Source organism: Branchiostoma floridae, chromosome 15 (assembly GCF_000003815.2).
Source record: "Branchiostoma floridae strain S238N-H82 chromosome 15, Bfl_VNyyK, whole genome shotgun sequence".
In the NCBI taxonomy this organism is placed as follows: Eukaryota; Metazoa; Chordata; class Leptocardii; order Amphioxiformes; family Branchiostomatidae; genus Branchiostoma; species Branchiostoma floridae.
Genome location: NC_049993.1, coordinates 3,998,984 through 4,015,459, shown reverse-complemented (window position 1 = coordinate 4,015,459; position 16,476 = coordinate 3,998,984). Strand labels below are relative to the sequence as shown.

The 16,476-nt window shown below is 38.5% G+C and overlaps 3 protein-coding genes and 1 long non-coding RNA gene across 5 annotated transcripts in view; 2 read left to right on the top strand and 2 right to left on the bottom strand.

Annotated features, from left to right (window-relative positions):
- Window positions 1-3,213, top strand: part of LOC118432210 (protocadherin gamma-B5-like) — a 7,086-nt gene extending 3,873 nt beyond the window's left edge. Inside the window, exons 7-9 of the mRNA XM_035843738.1 lie at window positions 591-718; window positions 1,925-2,098; window positions 3,016-3,213. Of these exons, the coding sequence (XP_035699631.1) occupies window positions 591-718; window positions 1,925-2,098; window positions 3,016-3,213 (500 nt within the window). The remainder of the gene's footprint in view (window positions 1-590; window positions 719-1,924; window positions 2,099-3,015) is intronic.
- A 289-nt stretch (window positions 3,214-3,502) lies between these two features.
- Window positions 3,503-10,764, top strand: LOC118432315 (tyrosine kinase receptor Cad96Ca-like). The gene is made up of 15 exons (XM_035843858.1): window positions 3,503-3,625; window positions 4,049-4,210; window positions 4,629-4,822; window positions 5,082-5,137; window positions 5,531-5,641; window positions 5,754-5,800; window positions 6,260-6,313; window positions 6,763-6,937; window positions 7,133-7,243; window positions 7,766-7,947; window positions 8,188-8,301; window positions 8,730-8,841; window positions 9,478-9,574; window positions 10,207-10,306; window positions 10,586-10,764. The coding sequence occupies exons 1-15, from the start codon at window positions 3,506-3,508 to the stop codon at window positions 10,658-10,660; spliced, it is 1,710 nt and encodes a 569-aa protein (XP_035699751.1). The 5' UTR covers window positions 3,503-3,505; the 3' UTR covers window positions 10,661-10,764.
- LOC118432358 lies at window positions 7,779-9,523 on the bottom strand. The gene is made up of 3 exons (XR_004833068.1): window positions 9,360-9,523; window positions 8,732-8,837; window positions 7,779-7,932 (listed from the first exon to the last, which is right to left on the bottom strand). It is a non-coding gene; the product is annotated as an uncharacterized LOC118432358 (long non-coding RNA).
- Window positions 10,765-12,539: 1,775 nt separating the features above from the next.
- Window positions 12,540-15,247, bottom strand: LOC118432326 (gastrula zinc finger protein XlCGF8.2DB-like). Of its 2 annotated transcripts, none has more exons than XM_035843872.1 (3): window positions 15,181-15,247; window positions 14,444-14,538; window positions 12,540-13,717 (listed from the first exon to the last, which is right to left on the bottom strand). In XM_035843872.1, exon 3 carries the CDS (start codon window positions 13,702-13,704, stop codon window positions 12,754-12,756), a length of 951 nt encoding a protein of 316 aa, XP_035699765.1. In that variant the 5' UTR covers window positions 13,705-13,717; window positions 14,444-14,538; window positions 15,181-15,247; the 3' UTR covers window positions 12,540-12,753. The 2 variants fall into 2 exon arrangements, with proteins under 2 accessions (XP_035699765.1, XP_035699764.1); XM_035843871.1 differs by having other exon boundaries at window positions 12,542-13,717; window positions 14,458-14,538.
- Between the last annotated feature and the right edge of the window lie 1,229 nt (window positions 15,248-16,476).

Here is a 16,476-nt window from a genome sequence, read left to right as displayed (position 1 = left end):
CTGCTCCGGCATATGTTTTGCTCCTTTTTATTGGCCAATGCCTGCATATACCTTTCTTTCGTTCCTTTTGATTGGTCAAAATGAATTAACACCCGCACCGGTGTTAATTCAAAATGAATTAACACCACTGGTGTTAATTTGCACCTGCCTGGCCGGAATCTACGTGTTACGGCGTCATAACCAACGTGGAACGGGGCCTTCTGATTGGTCCGCGGCGCCTGGCTATATGATAATATAAGGACAACTTCCACACACGCATCAATTTGCAAGTCGGAAAAATTATCATTTTGCAAATTGTAAAAGAAGTAACAAAATGAACAAATCACGCGAGACCAGGCCATTACGTTGTCAAGATGCACTGACCAGAAGCTGAAGATTTGGAGGTACGTGTTTTCTGTGTTTTCAAGAGTTATGATCAAAGAGTATTCTATATTCAATTAGTCAATGGTACATGATTATCACTATTGATAACACCTCTAATTGTATTAAAATGGTTACATCAAAGGGAAAACAATTATATCGAATCTAAGTATAGTTAGATCTGGAATGAATATCTATGTCAATGCTGTCGTTTAAAATCCCATTTGCAGCGTCCGCAATACCAACAGACCTGTCAGACCTGTTGGTCTATTTCAGCATCGATGGACAAACAGGAGAGCTGTCTGTGGTTAGAGGACTGGACAGGGAGGTAGTACATGATGTTACACTAATCATCAAGGTAAACGATCTATGTTATATGTTAATGAATAATGATCAGCTTGATCTAAAAAGTAAAGCAAACTCAAAATAGGAACAAGGGTTTTAGAATACATGGCTTACATTTGTGTATCTAACGTAATATCCTCATTAAAATATTCTATGATATGAAACATCCTGCCCAGTGCTGTATGAGTAAAGTGGGTCCAAGAAGCAATTTAAACACCAACCCCGTACTTTAAAACCACCATATAAATTCGACTAACGTAAACTACTAGAGCCCAGTCTTCTGTCGACTGTGGTGGAGTTCACATCGGGGAAGGCTGACTGAGATGGCTGACCAACACAAGTTTATTTTCAATTCAATTTTGATATTAGGATACTACTTTAGGTAGTAAAGTATGATTATACATAAAGCTTTACCTAACCCAGAATATAAAGTAATGAAAATGCTGGCTTGTCTTACTCTGGTACTGTGAGACATAACTGACAGTTACATGTACAGTCTACATAGCCCCTGTTGGTACACTTGCGAACAGACACCACATTATTAGCCATATTTCTAGACACATAAATATCAGAGCTAATTCAGTTATAAGGAAGATTTTCAAGTTGCAATCATGTGTAGATACAAAAAGACACTTTGATACAAAGTTGGCAGAGCAGACTTGAAAGTTTCAATTTGAACACAAGGTTAGTTTCCCAAAATTTGAAAGTTGCTTTTATTAGGACCTCGATTATGTAACTTTGTTTCAACTATCTTGATAATTCTGCCGGGTTTGATCGTGTTTCCTTGAAAACCAGTAAAGAAATATATTTGAATTTTTGACCAGTATTTTATGCTAATCTGTCCCTGCCTTTGTTTCCAGTGTGTAGACAGTCTGGGATATTTATTAGTTTATGTATTTATAGGGGTCAATTCACGACTCTAGCTGCTGGGATGGTCACAGTAGGGAGTACTTCCTTAGTGCTTTTCACAGGGTACACCTAATTGGTCTTTAAGCCAATGAATGATACTAGGTACCCATATACACATTAGAATATCAGATATTGCACAGCTACGATTTGTAATATGATATGGACTCAGTATAGTTACAAATCACAATCACCTTTAAATACGTGTTAAGAACCTGTTAACTACTTTGTAAATACGACATTCTGTTGATAAACTTGGACAGTAACAAACAAAAAGTAATAATCTCAGATTTTATCACAATTGGTTAACTAGGCAGAACAGGCAAACAACAATGTCAGATCAGCAGAGGCTCGTGTGTACATCGTTGTTCAAGACGCGAATGACAACCGACCAGAGATGTCTGCCAGCCAGTACCAGGCAACAGTGGTGGAGAATACCCCCAGTGGTTTTCCTGTACTCACTGTCACAGCGTCAGACAAGGATGAGGTAGGAGGAAGTATATCTTATCTAACATGTTATGCAATGAGTATCTTGTTCCTTTGCAGTTAGCGTTTCGAAACAGTTAATACATTTTACATTGATTATACAAATGAGGCCATTTTTGACATTGTTGCTATTTTCTGTTATTATATGTTTCAACTGTCAAATACGTTACATGTAGTAATGAAAGTCATTGGAAAGAGGTTACTATAATCATATATCAACTATCCTCATTCATGATGCAAATTGATTCATATTGTGCACTTTGTCTAGACTACCTGCATATCGAAAATCATGGAATTCCGATGTGATTGTTCAATTAACCTTGTTGAAAGATTCCAGCAAAAAGCTTCAGTTCCAGATCAGGTTGCCAAACCAAAGCCATCACCAATCTTTTTTTTTCATTCATCAAAAAATATCTGCCTCCAAAATAGACAATAATATTACCAAGAAAAAAAAAGATACAAAAACCAGATGTTCTGCTGCAGTTCATGGCCACACAGTAGGAAGGCCAAAGTCGACATTCGCCTTCATCTTGTCAACATCTATCCATAGCAGATATTACACTTGATCTAGACACTCACTCACTCACGGCCCGTACCCTCGGTGGTCGTAGGGGCTCCCCGACATCCAGTAGCAGTGATCCGTGCCCATCTTGCTTTGTCCTCTGCCCCTCTGATGAGCTGTTCAGTACGTAGGCCAGTCCATGTCTTGATATTGTCCAGCCACGTCTTCCTTGGCCTACCTCGTTTCCTCCCTCCTGCTACTGTGCCTTGTAGTATGGTTTTAGCAAGGGAGTTGTGTCGACAGATGTGGCCGAACCAGTTCAGCTTCCTGCGCTTGACTGTCGACAGGAGTGGTTCTTGCTTGCCACATGCTGCCTCTGCTTGATGGCGTACAGACCTGTTTGTCTGGCGTTGCAGGTAGGAAATGCCGAGGATTTTTCGCAGGCATTTCATCTCGAAGGCTTCTATGCGGCGCTCTGTTTCTGCCGTGGTGGTCCAGGTTTCGCAGCCATAGAGGAAGATGGAGACTATAAGTGTTCTGTACAGTTTGATCTTGACTGGCAGACTGATGTTCTTGTTCTGGAGGATGGGGCTGAGTTTAGCGAGTGCTGCTGATGCTTGTCCTTTTAGATCACGTCTAGATCCATAGCGTTGATCTAGACGTTATGGAGTTATTGCTAACCATGTATTTGCGGCAACACAGGCAGAAAGGCACACACACACACATACACGCACACACACAGGCACACAAGCACAAACACATACTGACACACCAAAACAAAACCTCCAATTTCCATTGATTGAGATAGAATATTAAATGACAACTGCCATTTTAAGAGTATGATATTCAAGAAAGGACATATAGCATATTCTTACCAGACGTTAAAATTTCCAGGGAGGAAATGCCATGTTCATGTATGTGCTGGAACCATCTGCTGCCTTCACCGTTGATGGCACGACTGGTCAAGTCACAGTCAGTAACAGCAGTATCCTGGACAGGGAGACAAACAACGAGTTCACACTACAGGTACACAAAACATGTATTTTTTCACATTCATTATGATAACATATGCATCAAAATCGCTCTATATAAGATACAACGAGATCAGGAATGCACTGTTGTGGTAGCAACCAATTGTATGTGAAACGTAGCTTCAATGTTACATTGTTCCCTTCAAAGCTGTAAAGCTGTATGTAATAGGTGTTTAGCTTTACTCGTAGTTAATTTCATTTTACACCCAAAACACCAAAACAATTTTACATTAACTGCTACGTTCAGCGACTCTTTTGTAAGATAAGTATAAAATTTATAGTAAAAAAAAATAACACGAGCAGATTTGTGATGGTAGTAAAATTCTCGACGTTTTCTACTATATTGACCAGGGATGGGAATAACTGGATTAACTATTTGGTTGCTCTCATAATTGATAATCTCTCTTATGATATCCAGGTTTATGTGGTTGAAACAAATACAACAGAGAAGTACCGCAGCCCCACCTCCACTGTTCTCATCACACTGTTGGATGAGAACGATAACAATCCAACATTCACCGCCGAAATCTACCATGCAAATGTGGCACAGGATGCAGCGAATGGAGCTGTATTAACACAGGTAAACCTTCTTGACTTCTCGAAACTCTTTTAGGGATGCATAAGCATATCGACATATTTTACATCATCAACTGGTTTAGACGAAACTGATCGTGCTTTCAGCATGCAAAACATTATTTTAGGAATATCTAAATTACCAAAGATTCCTAACATTTCAAATTTGTCTTGCCTCCTTGAGAATAAAGCAACAAAATTCGGATAGTTTTTAAAACTTTTAAAGACTTCACGTACTTTGGATGTTTCCAAAATCGTTTCCAAAATCATATCCAGTTGCCTGAGTAACTGCTTTCTGGCATATCCTATTACCTGGATGTTTAATCTTCATGTACTTTGAAATATATTGCTTTATCCAGCACATTACGAGTCAATCTTACTAGTATGCAGATTGAAACAATGGAACAATGTCTACCTGATTACAGGTGGTTGCAACAGACCCAGACTCTGGTTCCAATGGTGAGATCAGATACAGCATCATATTTGCATCCGACAATGGGAAGGACAAGTTTACCATCAGTGCAGATGGAAACATCACTGTATCAGGGAGGCTGGATGCCAACACTGTGGACTCTTATGTTTTGGTGATCATGGCCGCTGATCGAGGAACCGCTTCCAGGTGACCGTGTGGATTTGATTTTCAAAACAGTACAGCAGAAAGAAGCAACTTAGAGATTGGATTGAAACAGTTTTAATCATTTATATGTATGTCATGCACCTGCAATGCTTACAGAAAGTAGGTACAGTGTTGATGGACAAATCTGTTCCGTGTCATATTCTCCCGTTAATAATATAACTACTGTTATTATAAGAATAGATTTAATTTAAGACATTTTGATCTTGTAAATGACCAGTCCTTTACTGATTGCACATTTCAGGGAGACTACAGCTGTGGTGATCATCAATGTGATCAATGTCAACTCAACAAATGAAGGTACATTTAGAGACAAGTCATGCAGTTGCTCGAGTAAAAGCATTTTTGACTTGTAGTCAAGAACGTACTAGCCAAACAGTTGGCATCTATTACCTTATTGCTTCCTTACTGAAACTTGACATTATATAACAATTATTAATAATCCTTATGCCCTGTATACAATGTGCTTTTGTAACTAACTGAAAAACGTTAATACCGCTTCTTAAATTGTCTATGATTGAATATCTAATTCTTGACAAATCATGTTTCTCATAAAATTTCAATTTCAATTTCTTAATGCAATGCGGAGCCTTATAAACGCCAACGGTCATAGTGGTCCTGACGTATGGTTCAACAGGAAACATGTTTTGTTTGAGAGAGTTCTTTCTATCACTTTTCCCATATATACTGTAGGTGGAACCGACACCAATGCCATCATCATAGCAGTAGTAGTATGTGTGGTGGTCGTCCTGGCTATAATTACTACTGCAGTGGTGTTGCTCAAAAGAAGGAGGGCAGCCAATGGTAAGTTCGTGTGAAATAATTTCTAAACTGAACTTATTATATCAAGTTAAAGTGATATCATACCATCAAACTTCATTCCGGAATAAGTACATATTGATGATCTCCATTTCAGAAAACCCTGAGGAAAATCACTCAAGCAATATGGAGCTGGAGAATGTGGTGAGCAATTAATGCCTTCTGTATCTTGTTTTGCAAATACCCACCTTTATATGGTCGTTATAAATAATTTGTAAAATTATCACTTGTACATTTATGTCAGCCGCTGAACATTTAACAGAAATAATAAGTTTTTAGTGAAGTATGTCATTGTTTTGCTTGAGCTTACAGAAAAATGGCAAATCTTCATGTATTTGTTAGTATATTTACTTACCAGATGTATTTTCAAATGGTCTTGTCCAATATTTCAACTTTGCATTCTTCAAGTACCTTTAATATATGTTCAATACAAGCTCGCCGCCACTTCGTCTTTTCATTTGTATCTTTCCATGCTTTCTTCTTGAAATAATACAACGGTTGATATGGTCTATTAGCAACATTTACCAGCTGAACAGACAAAGATTTTTTTTCAATTTATAACCTAAAGAATTGAACATATGATTGTTTACGACTTTCTTCTAGCGCAATGATACGGAAGACGAGTACCAAAGTTTGCAGATATCTCATAGGCGAACAGTAAGTTAAGCAAACGAAATGTGCAAAGGACTCGTAGTTATATTACAATTGAATAACATGCAACATAAAGGCGTATGTATATGACCTTACTTTGCATATAATCTAATGCATTATGATATATTTCAGCATCGTTTTATCAAATTTTCTTACGATGAATGTTTTCCAGGGCTTCTTGTAAAGAATAATTAATACACTTGTAACATTTTCTGTTTGTGTTTTTTTTTTCCATCAGTCTGTTCACACGTACCAGGGTTTGACGAGACGCAGTAAAAACGAAATATGGCATTGTTTTTTCTTCAACTTTTAACAAGCTTCTTTTTAACGAAACATGCTTTCCTACGGACATATTTCCATATTTTGCAATGTGTATTCGTTATATATTTTCAACGCTTGTTTATACACTAACAGGACGAATGTGTTTTTTCTGACAAACCTTGCTTTCGATACAGAGAACACCAGATGTGATCTACGAAGATGTGAAGGCTCGGTCAGAATTCCCGCGAAGTCAGCTGGACATTAAAGAGGCACTTGGCCAAGGAGAATTTGGGACCGTCTATAAAGCTGAAGCCTGGCAAATATCAGGCAACACAGGTGTAACAACCGTGGCAGTGAAGGAGTTGAAAGGTGCTTTGAATCCTTATTTTAAGAAATTCTAATCTAAAAGGCATTCTTAATTTCAAGCCAGCTCGAACGGACTTTACAAAGATCAACAAATACATAGGATATGTGAAATATTAATTCCAAAACATGAATATTCCCTTTTTTTTAAATGGAGCGATAACAATGCAATTTCGCTAACAATTTCTTATTGCTTACCAGGTATGACAAGTTCCGCGGCTTTGACTGCTTTTTTCAAGGAGCTGTCAATACTGAAGCTCCTTGGGACTCATACTAACGTTGTGTCGTTTCTTGGACGTTGCACGGAAACAGGTTAGTCTTCAGTCTTCATTGAAGAAACATACTGCACATCCTGTTTATACAAAACAAAACAAATTGTATGTATTTTTGAAAAAACAACAACAACAACAATCTCTTGACTCTTAATCTATTTGTTCAACTGTAATAAGACATACAGAAAGGGCTGTCTAACAAACAGAAGGCTATTGATGGAATATACAAAGGCTGGCAATATGTGACTTTTATGGGGATATAATACATATATACTATTTGGAAATTGTTCTAAATATCGGTAAATATTTCGTTATGTGACATAATCACACATTGATCATAGAACCATCAAATAAAGAAATCTGGTCCAGTCACCTTTCACACGTTTTCAAATTCAAGGAACTAAAATACAAGGAAATTCAAATTTCATATCATTTTCATTATTATCATTAAATTTCAAAACTATTGTGGTTTAGATATTATCTAATATAATTCAAAATTAGGGGACTTTGAATAAAATCTGTTGTATACATGTACATGTATTGATACATGTTCTTTTTCTAGAGCCGTTTTATCTCCTGCTGGAGTTCGTGTCTGGAGGCAGTCTCCTGTCCAACCTCCGTACCAGCCGCACTCACCAACCATACGGGAACCTGCACGGCGGGAGCAAGTCTCTCTCCTCACGTGACCTCACCAAGTTCGCCCGGGACGTAGCCAAGGGGATGAGTTTTCTGGCAGCAAAGAAAGTGAGTGGAAACCTCGTAGATGTAACTTACTTTGATTACATAGGCTGTATCAAAGCCTGAATCTGAATCTAAACAACGACGGCTGGTGATATCGACTTCTCTGTTACGTTCCAGAGATAAGATGGCACGATAATCGATTAAAGCCAACTTGGCGACCTGAAATCAGTTTTTAATGTTTTTTTTCCTTGACTGGATCAGAAGACACTTATTTGTTTTGATTTTAAATTTTCACAATATTAGATCATCCATCGTGACCTTGCAACCCGGAATGTGCTAGTTACTGCAGACCGGACCTGTAAGGTGTCAGACTTTGGCTTCTCGCGGGAGGGGGATGAGTACGAGAGCACTACCAAGGTGTTTATGCATTTCTTACAGCCAGAGAATAACTGATTTAGTACTTACGAAAAACAGACAGCCGAGGATTTAATATTATCTGCTGTGTAGTAGGTACCTGTCTACATTTAGCCAGCACATCAGCATCCATTATCGTATGATAGTGGCAGTACAGACTTGAACATGGTCTCTAACTTTTTTCATCCTTGTCGTTGATGAATAGTATGCAAATATCGTACTCGATGCAATTTTGTAATTATCATGATCGGACAGCCTTTTAATGTTATCTGTGGTGCAATAGGTACCTGTCTACATTTAACCAGAAGATCAGCCTCTGTTTTCGTATGATACAGGCATGAATATGGACCATAACGTTTCAATCTTTGCCGTTGGTGAAAAGTATGCAACTAAAATACAATTTTGTTATTGTTATGATAATCTGTCCACAGACCCGCCTGCCTATCCGCTGGATGGCCCCTGAGTCGCTGTTCCACCGGAAGTACACCACCAAGACGGACGTCTGGGCTTTCGGAGTGCTGCTCTGGGAGATAGTCACTCTGGGTGGGTTGAAACGATATCTACGTAACAGGGTGTCCGGGGTGTACACAAAGCACGAAATAGAACAAAATAAAACGTTTTATGAAGCAAACTGAAATAAAATCGAAGGAATGATAGGGAGCCCATACTGCGGAAGGATTACAATTCAGAAGTGGGCAATAGATGAAAAAAAATGTTTTTTTTTAGAATTTTGCTCAGACTGAGGCAAGATTTAATTTTTAGAGCTTTTTTTTTGCATGGCTGAATTATTTTCCCAAGATCCGTAATTGTTACCGACGACTTTGGAAAGTCAATACGCTTCTTTATATGTCCATCGGTTCTATTTCAGTCTGCTTTATATTTCGTTCTATTTCGCACTTTCTGTACATTCCATTCTGTTCCATTCCATTTCACACTTTCTATACACCATTTACTGTAATGAGGAAGCTAATCATAAGTAGAATTATACTCAAACCACAAGTATAACTATCTACGCCCATTTTTAACATTTAAACCATAAAAAGCCTATCAAAGTTACTTACGTGACGTTACTGATCCGTTGATGTTTGTGATGTCGATAAGTTTTGTTGTCTATGATTCTATCAACGTTGAACTTCGTAAAAGAGGGAATTTATAATGCCTATCATGTATTCTGCTTAGGTGCGACTCCGTACCCCGGTATGTCCAAACGTGAAGTGATGGACGGGGTGCAGCAGGGATACAGGATGGTCAAACCGCGCCACTGTGACGACGAACTGTGAGTCAAAATGTCTTTCTTCTTATACTGAAACCAAAATGGTCGTGCAATGTCATCATCTAGCCTGGTATCCAACCGTATTATAGCTCTCGAGTCTCTTTGGAAAAGGACAGAAGAGACTCGGGAGCTATAATACGATTGGATACCAGGCTAGTCACCATCATGGTTGTTAGAGAGAAATAAATGTTTGAATCATTCAGCGTCCCTCTGACTACGACTAATGTAGTCGAGAGTTCGTGCAGTCTTTAGGATAATGGGTGTCATTGAAGAAACAAAATTACATGTCAAGACCACTTTTGTAAACGCATCGCTCATAAGACGAAGTGCACAGCACAAAGTACAACACTTGCTTGCACAAGGGACAACACCTTGTTACCTCCATGAATATGAGGTATAGTTTTTGGTGTGTCTCTGTGTCTGTCTGTGTTTCCGCATATTTGTGGTCAGTATAACTCTAGACCGTCTGTGTACATAACCAGGCATACATTATGTAGATGTGCAAGTCATTTGCATAATCATACTATTTTATTCAGGCATGAGATCTCCGAACTCTTGTTTTATACGGAAATACGTCTTTCGAGAGAAAAGAATTAGAATTTAATTAAAATTAATAAATGATTACATTTGCGTAGCTACACCCTGATGCTGAACTGTTGGAATGCTGACCCTGCCCAGAGACCAGAGTTCCGCAAGATTCAGCAGACTGTGGATACACTGATGGAGGCTGAACACGTGAGTCCAAAGCCTCATTCACGTGTGGTGTTATTGCAGTATATAACCGTCTATAAGAATCGTTCTTCATAAAATGGTTCAGTAGAAGGTAGTTTACCTCAGCAGTGATAATATCAGTAGCACAGAAGAAAAACTTACCCAACGACGATCAAAAGGATTGACTGCAACCTTAATTAACAGCAACCAACTAGCATAGCGTTTTTCAGCCATCAGTCAATATCATAATTTAAGGGGAGTGCTAGCATTTTTCCTGTGACTGACATTATCTCATTTTCTCAGGACTACATCGACCTGGCGAGTCTGGATGATAACACCTATACCAGTCTGCAAACCGCCTCTGACGAAAAATACTAACTTACTAGGATCTTGCCATGGAAGACTTCATGATCTCTTCCGTTGGGCCTTTGTTTTTAAATGATGACATTAGTTTGTTTGTTTCGTTATGAGAAGGATAACCTCAAAGCGATATAACAATAGAGGGTCAGAGATTATAAGTGGTATGGCTTCGGGGCTCACATGTACAAGGCTCGGGTCCGATTCCCGGTGCAATAACCAATGTAATAATTCATTTGAGCTATCATATTTATCATAGTATCATAGCATTGTTGGTATCATTATCAGGGGTGCCTAAGTATTTGTAAGAACCCTATGAGATTCGTACGGACATTATGTGATACGCCCGAATCACAATGCGAAAACGTACGATCGAACCTTACGTGATTCGCACGATCACTATGTGACACACACGAACCTTATGTGATTTGCACGAACCTTATGCGAAACCGACCGACCACCGCTGGGTCACGTGACATTACGTCATTCTCATAAGGTTTGTGCAAATCGCATAAGATCCGTGTGTGTCGCGTAGTGATTCTTGCGAATCACATAAGGTTCGCACGTTTTCACAGTGATTCGTGTGATTTTCATAAGTTTCGTGCGTTTTCACATCCTGATTCGTGCGTATCATATAATGTTCACGCGAATGTCATGGGGTTCGTGCAAATGCTTAGGAACACTTGATTAAGAAAATCAGGACATAATTAACGTTATATTTGTATTCATGTTTGCTCATCTCCGATCAACCTATCCACTTGTCATAGATGATAAATTACACTGAATGCTTTTACTTGGACGATATAGCATGTTTTCATTACTTGTATGGGAGTAAAAAAAACTATGCATGCGTGTCTGAGAGAGATCAATTTTCTGCACGTGTGTACAACACGTACGTATGCTTGACGTATATTGCACTAAGTATCAATTATTAATAATCGAAACCTAATTTAAAAAAAAAATCACTACAAATCTATTTCCCATTCAGTCCCAATCATTTCACATTATTGAACAAGTGAAATAGGACTCGTTTACTGTAAGAGTATATTGATTAAGGTTGAGCTTATACTTCAATATATGTTACCTGTGTTGTTCCGAATATCATTAGTGATGATATATCTATATTCAAAAATCTCCGGCTGATACATTTTGTAACCTGTTTATCTGGACTTGAGACGCAACAGTGCCTCACGTCAGTGTGAGTGCAAGACAAAACCGGCTAAACATTCCCTCCGTGAACATCCTTCAATTTACCTCCGTACTAGTACTTCCAGAGTACCTCCGCTCAGTGAGATAGACCCTTTAGGAAATAGTCCTAATTATTATTGATTATGCAAATTAGGTCAGTTAAGCACGAGACATATTTCACTGTATTCACCTTTCCTAAAGCAGTCTATATCTCCAATAGGAGATCCCTACCGTTGACCGAAAAGTAGTAAAGTATATGCACTAACTATGCAAATGAGTCATTCATTAGCATAGCGCAGTCTGTTGCATGCGTCTTTCCCAAAGGTACCTTCACCTTCAATATGGCATCCGTATTATGTAACGTAAGGCCAAAGAAGACAAAGATCACATCAGCAAAACAGTATTTTCCTTAAAGGCAGTATAATTAGAAAAAAGGTTCAGGTGCAAACAAGAAAAGGTCTGAACATCTAACTTGTAATACGCAATGAGTGCTAAATTGTTGATTGTTAATCAGGCTAATGGGCCTAACACTTGTGTGATTGAAAACGTTAGTTTTTGATATTATCAATATAACCATGATTCAAACAAATGAACAACAAGACCAACAGGTTAATAACAAAAGGGTCAGGTTTAAACAAGAAACATGTATGATACTAATGACTATCAGTTCTCACATTAAAAGAAATAAACTAAGCTTTTTCTTTTCCATCAGTCCCGGATACAGGTTGGCACAATTTGCACAACCACTATTTCAGTTCAAAACCCTTTGGCCAACTGTATCTCAGAACTACATCTCTTCATAATATGTACCTTTTGACCAACTGTATCTCAGAAGTACATCTCTTTATAATAGAACATGACTGTATGGTCCACACTTGCTGATGTGTTTCTCTGGATAGTTTAACGCTTTCTGTTGTTCTCGTATGTTAAGGAAGGATATAGCTTTCTTGTACCTGTGTTTGTAAGTTTTCTCCGCTGTGTTTAGCTTGATGGTGACGGTTCAGACTGGATTTCCTTGCTGCAGAATAGTCACACTGGTCACACGTGTAAGGTTTTTCCCCTGTGTGGGTTCTCATGTGCTGAGTAAGGTGAGACTTTATAGCTGTCCTGTATCCACACTCCCCACATATGGAGGGTTTTACTGTAGTGTGTTTTGTTTTTAGATGGTTCTCTAAGTTAGATTTACTCACAGCCGAATAGTCACACTGGTCACATTTGAAGGGTTTTTCACCTGTATGAGTTCTTATGTGCTTCGATAAGTTTGGCCTGTGAGCTGTCCTGTAGCCACACTCGCCACACATGTAGGGTTTCTCTCCATTGTGTTTAGCTTTTAGATGGTAATCTAAAGTAGATCTATTCACAGCAGAATAGTCACACAGTTCACACTTGTAGGGTTTTTCCCCTGTGTGAGTCCTCATGTGCTGGGATATGGTAAACTGTCTAGTTGCCTTGTACCCACACTCCCCACACTTGTATGGTTTTTCCCCTGTGTGGGTTCTCAAGTGCCGGGATAATGTAGACTTGAGAGCTGCCCTGTACCCACACTCCCCACACATGTAGGGTTTTTCCCCTGTGTGGGTTCTCAAGTGCCGGGATAATTTATACTTGTGAGCCGTCTTGTATCCACACGTCTCACACACATAGGGTTTCTCTCCAGTATGTTTTGCTTGATGTTGGTCCAAAGCAGTCTTCCATGCTGCAGAATAGTCACACTCGTCACACTCGTGGGGATTTTCTTCTGTATGAGGTCTCATCTGTATGCTATTGGATAAGGTTGATATTTGAGCTGTCCTGTAACAGCAATCCCCAAACAAGTAGGTTTTACCACCAGTGTGTTTTGCTATATGTTGTCCAGAGCTGCAGCTGGGATCTTCCATCTTCTGAATCTATCTGTTGGGAATTAAAGATTTGTCTGTTGCTGATAAACTTATTCTATTACTTTGGTCTATTGACTTCTATATCTATCATGAAATAATAATTAAAGTTTCTCCTTCTAATGTGAAATGCCACTGGGATACACGTGTACTAGTAAGTCAAACATTATCATAAATATGATGATGAGTGGCTCATTTTCAACAATTATGTTGACATCCCATCTATAATTTTGCTTTGGCTGGTTTATAGTACAGCCATAACAATAGCTTTTTGAATAAAAAAATCATGTCGCAATGTTTGCTTTGTCCTAATTTCAATACCTTTTCAATACTATCTATGATGAATTCCTATTGTTTACCAGTAACTTGTAAATACATGTAATGCTATGTATAATTATGTACATGAGAGCACCCTTTCTATACTAATGTTGATGATCTTTTCCAACCAAACCACATATATGTTTTGTGGTAAGTCCAGAAGTCCTGTCCTAGCAAAGAAGGTTTCTTGTATGAATTTCCGTAGACCATCAACACACTCTTTCAACTCCTGCTAACTAAACTATCCCTTGTCAGTTGGACAGGCTGCACCTTGAACTGTCCAAGTGCAACCTAGTATTTGGCTAAGATTGGCCACTGCAACCTTGTTAAAAAAACATTTTGAAGCCTTATTTAACTATCCATAATAGTCACAAGTCTCCTTATGATTAAAAGAACAATATAATCATAACAATGATACACTTACACTTAACGACATACCTTATGCTTGATTATGGTAATGCAGGATTTCAGAGTTCTCACAACTCAGCTTGATCTTCTTCTTCTTTGACCTGGCACTTCCTGTAACAAATGAAGCAATAATAAGCTTGACCTGAAGTATGTCACAGGTAAAGAAAATCAACCATTGCAGACAATCTTCTAGTAAGGCTGTCAACACATTGCTGTAAAACTTTTTTCCAGATATTTTAAATGATATGTAAAAGAATGAGCCAATAATATAAGCTTAACCTAAACTATGTTAAAATCAAACAAAACTTGCCGCTGCAGACTGAATGAATCTGGAAACGCATTGCCATTGCCAAATTTTTGTAAGACGTCGCCCCTGACGCGTCGCCAAAAAAAAAGCACGAGGCACGCGCCCAACACACACACATGCATGTTGAAAATGACAATTTCCGTGGTACATACACGGATAAGTATTACATTTTTGGACAAAATATGACTCTCCATATGTTCTCTATACTTCAGGGAATATCTTAACGTTTCATGTAGATGTTCGGGAAACAATTGTGGAAACAAAATACGATAAACTTTGGGAAAACTTTTTCGTAAGATTCGCATCGGCCTCGCTAGCCAAAATCGATCGATATCCCAATCTTAGCCTCACAAATCTTTGTCTTCGCTCAACGACTAAACCTACCATATTGGTTTTTATAAACAAATCCGACATAAAACATGTTATAAACATTCTAGAATCCGTACCTCCAACCTTGCCCCAACTCGCTGACTTGACTTGTTGGACAGGAAGTTCTTCGGCTTTGAGTTTCCGGGTCGGAGTTTAAACACCGCAAGTGAATGTGGTTGTCTTCCCAAGTTTGTCTTGGTTATCGTTATGTACTAGTAAGAATTTGGAGGATTTCCTGAAAAGCCTGTGAGTTGTAATATTTTTGCCATTCAATTGTGAAGCTGGTCGACCAGCGAAGTCTTTTACGTATAGAATGTGCTGTAACTAAAGGCCATGAGTTTTCGCGCCCGATGACACTAATAGTATCGCTTTTCAAGCAAATTCAATGAATTGCGTTTCCAGATGTTGCGAAAAAGTAATCATGTATATTCTTATTATTTTCATTTTTATAGATAGAAAGTATTCAAGCATTTAATTCGTTGTCCTTGGGAAATTCGTTTTATTACCTCCATGAAATGTCATGGAGGTTATCACCTCCATGAAATGTCATGGAGGTTATATTTTCTGTTATGTTTGTCTGTCTGTGTACAAGATCACTCAAGAACGGCCGGATGGATTGGTTTCATACTTGTTGTGTTGTTGGGGTGTGATGAACGCTCGAATTGATGAGGTGCCGTGTCTGTCGTTATTATCAATGTAATAATATCAGAAATCACCCCTATATCTGCGATATATTGGAACAGGCATTGTGCTTCAAGCGTTTGTTAATGAGCTTATCTCCAAGCAGATAGTTAGGTGATTTGTATGACAGCTGTTTGGGGAACCCCGAGCTTTTAGAATATGATAATTAGTTTTGTTTATATCTGCTTAGGGTATCTGTAACAATTGACTCCTCAGAGCAGCTGTTTGCCCATTCCGGTCAATTTGAATATTTTCAGTTGTATTTGTATGTTTGTGTACAAGATAACTCAAGAACGGCTGGATGGATTGGTTTCATACTTAGTGTGAAAGCTGAAAGTGATTAGATGTTGTGTTCTGCCTTGCATTACATTGAAGTTGTGTTAGTATGTACTTGGTTATATTGTGTATCTATTATCTGGATGTGTTTGGTAATTCCTTATCTGAACAGTTGATGTCCTGATGTTGATGGCAACTGTTTGAAATATTTGTAACAGTTGGCACCTTAGAGCAGCTGTTTGCCCATCCCGACATTTTAGAACATCTGTTTGGGGAAGCCGGACAATTTTGATTGTGATAATAAATTGCATGTATGTACTTTTGCGTTTGGGGACACAGTGTGTTATATTTCGTTTGTGCTGTTAGATGCGCCTTGCGTTACGCGGAAGTTTCGTTAGTATGTAATCGGATTTATT

Coding starts and splice junctions, on each gene's coding strand:
- LOC118432326 (XM_035843872.1), bottom strand. CDS start 13,704: ATGGAAGATCCCAGCTGCAGCTCTGGACAACATATAGCAAAACACACT.
- LOC118432315 (XM_035843858.1), top strand. CDS start 3,506: ATGTTCATGTATGTGCTGGAACCATCTGCTGCCTTCACCGTTGATGGC. Junction 3,626..4,048: donor ACAACGAGTTCACACTACAG/GTACACAAAACA, acceptor TATGATATCCAG/GTTTATGTGGTTGAAACAAA. Junction 7,948..8,187: donor GTTTTCTGGCAGCAAAGAAA/GTGAGTGGAAAC, acceptor TCACAATATTAG/ATCATCCATCGTGACCTTGC.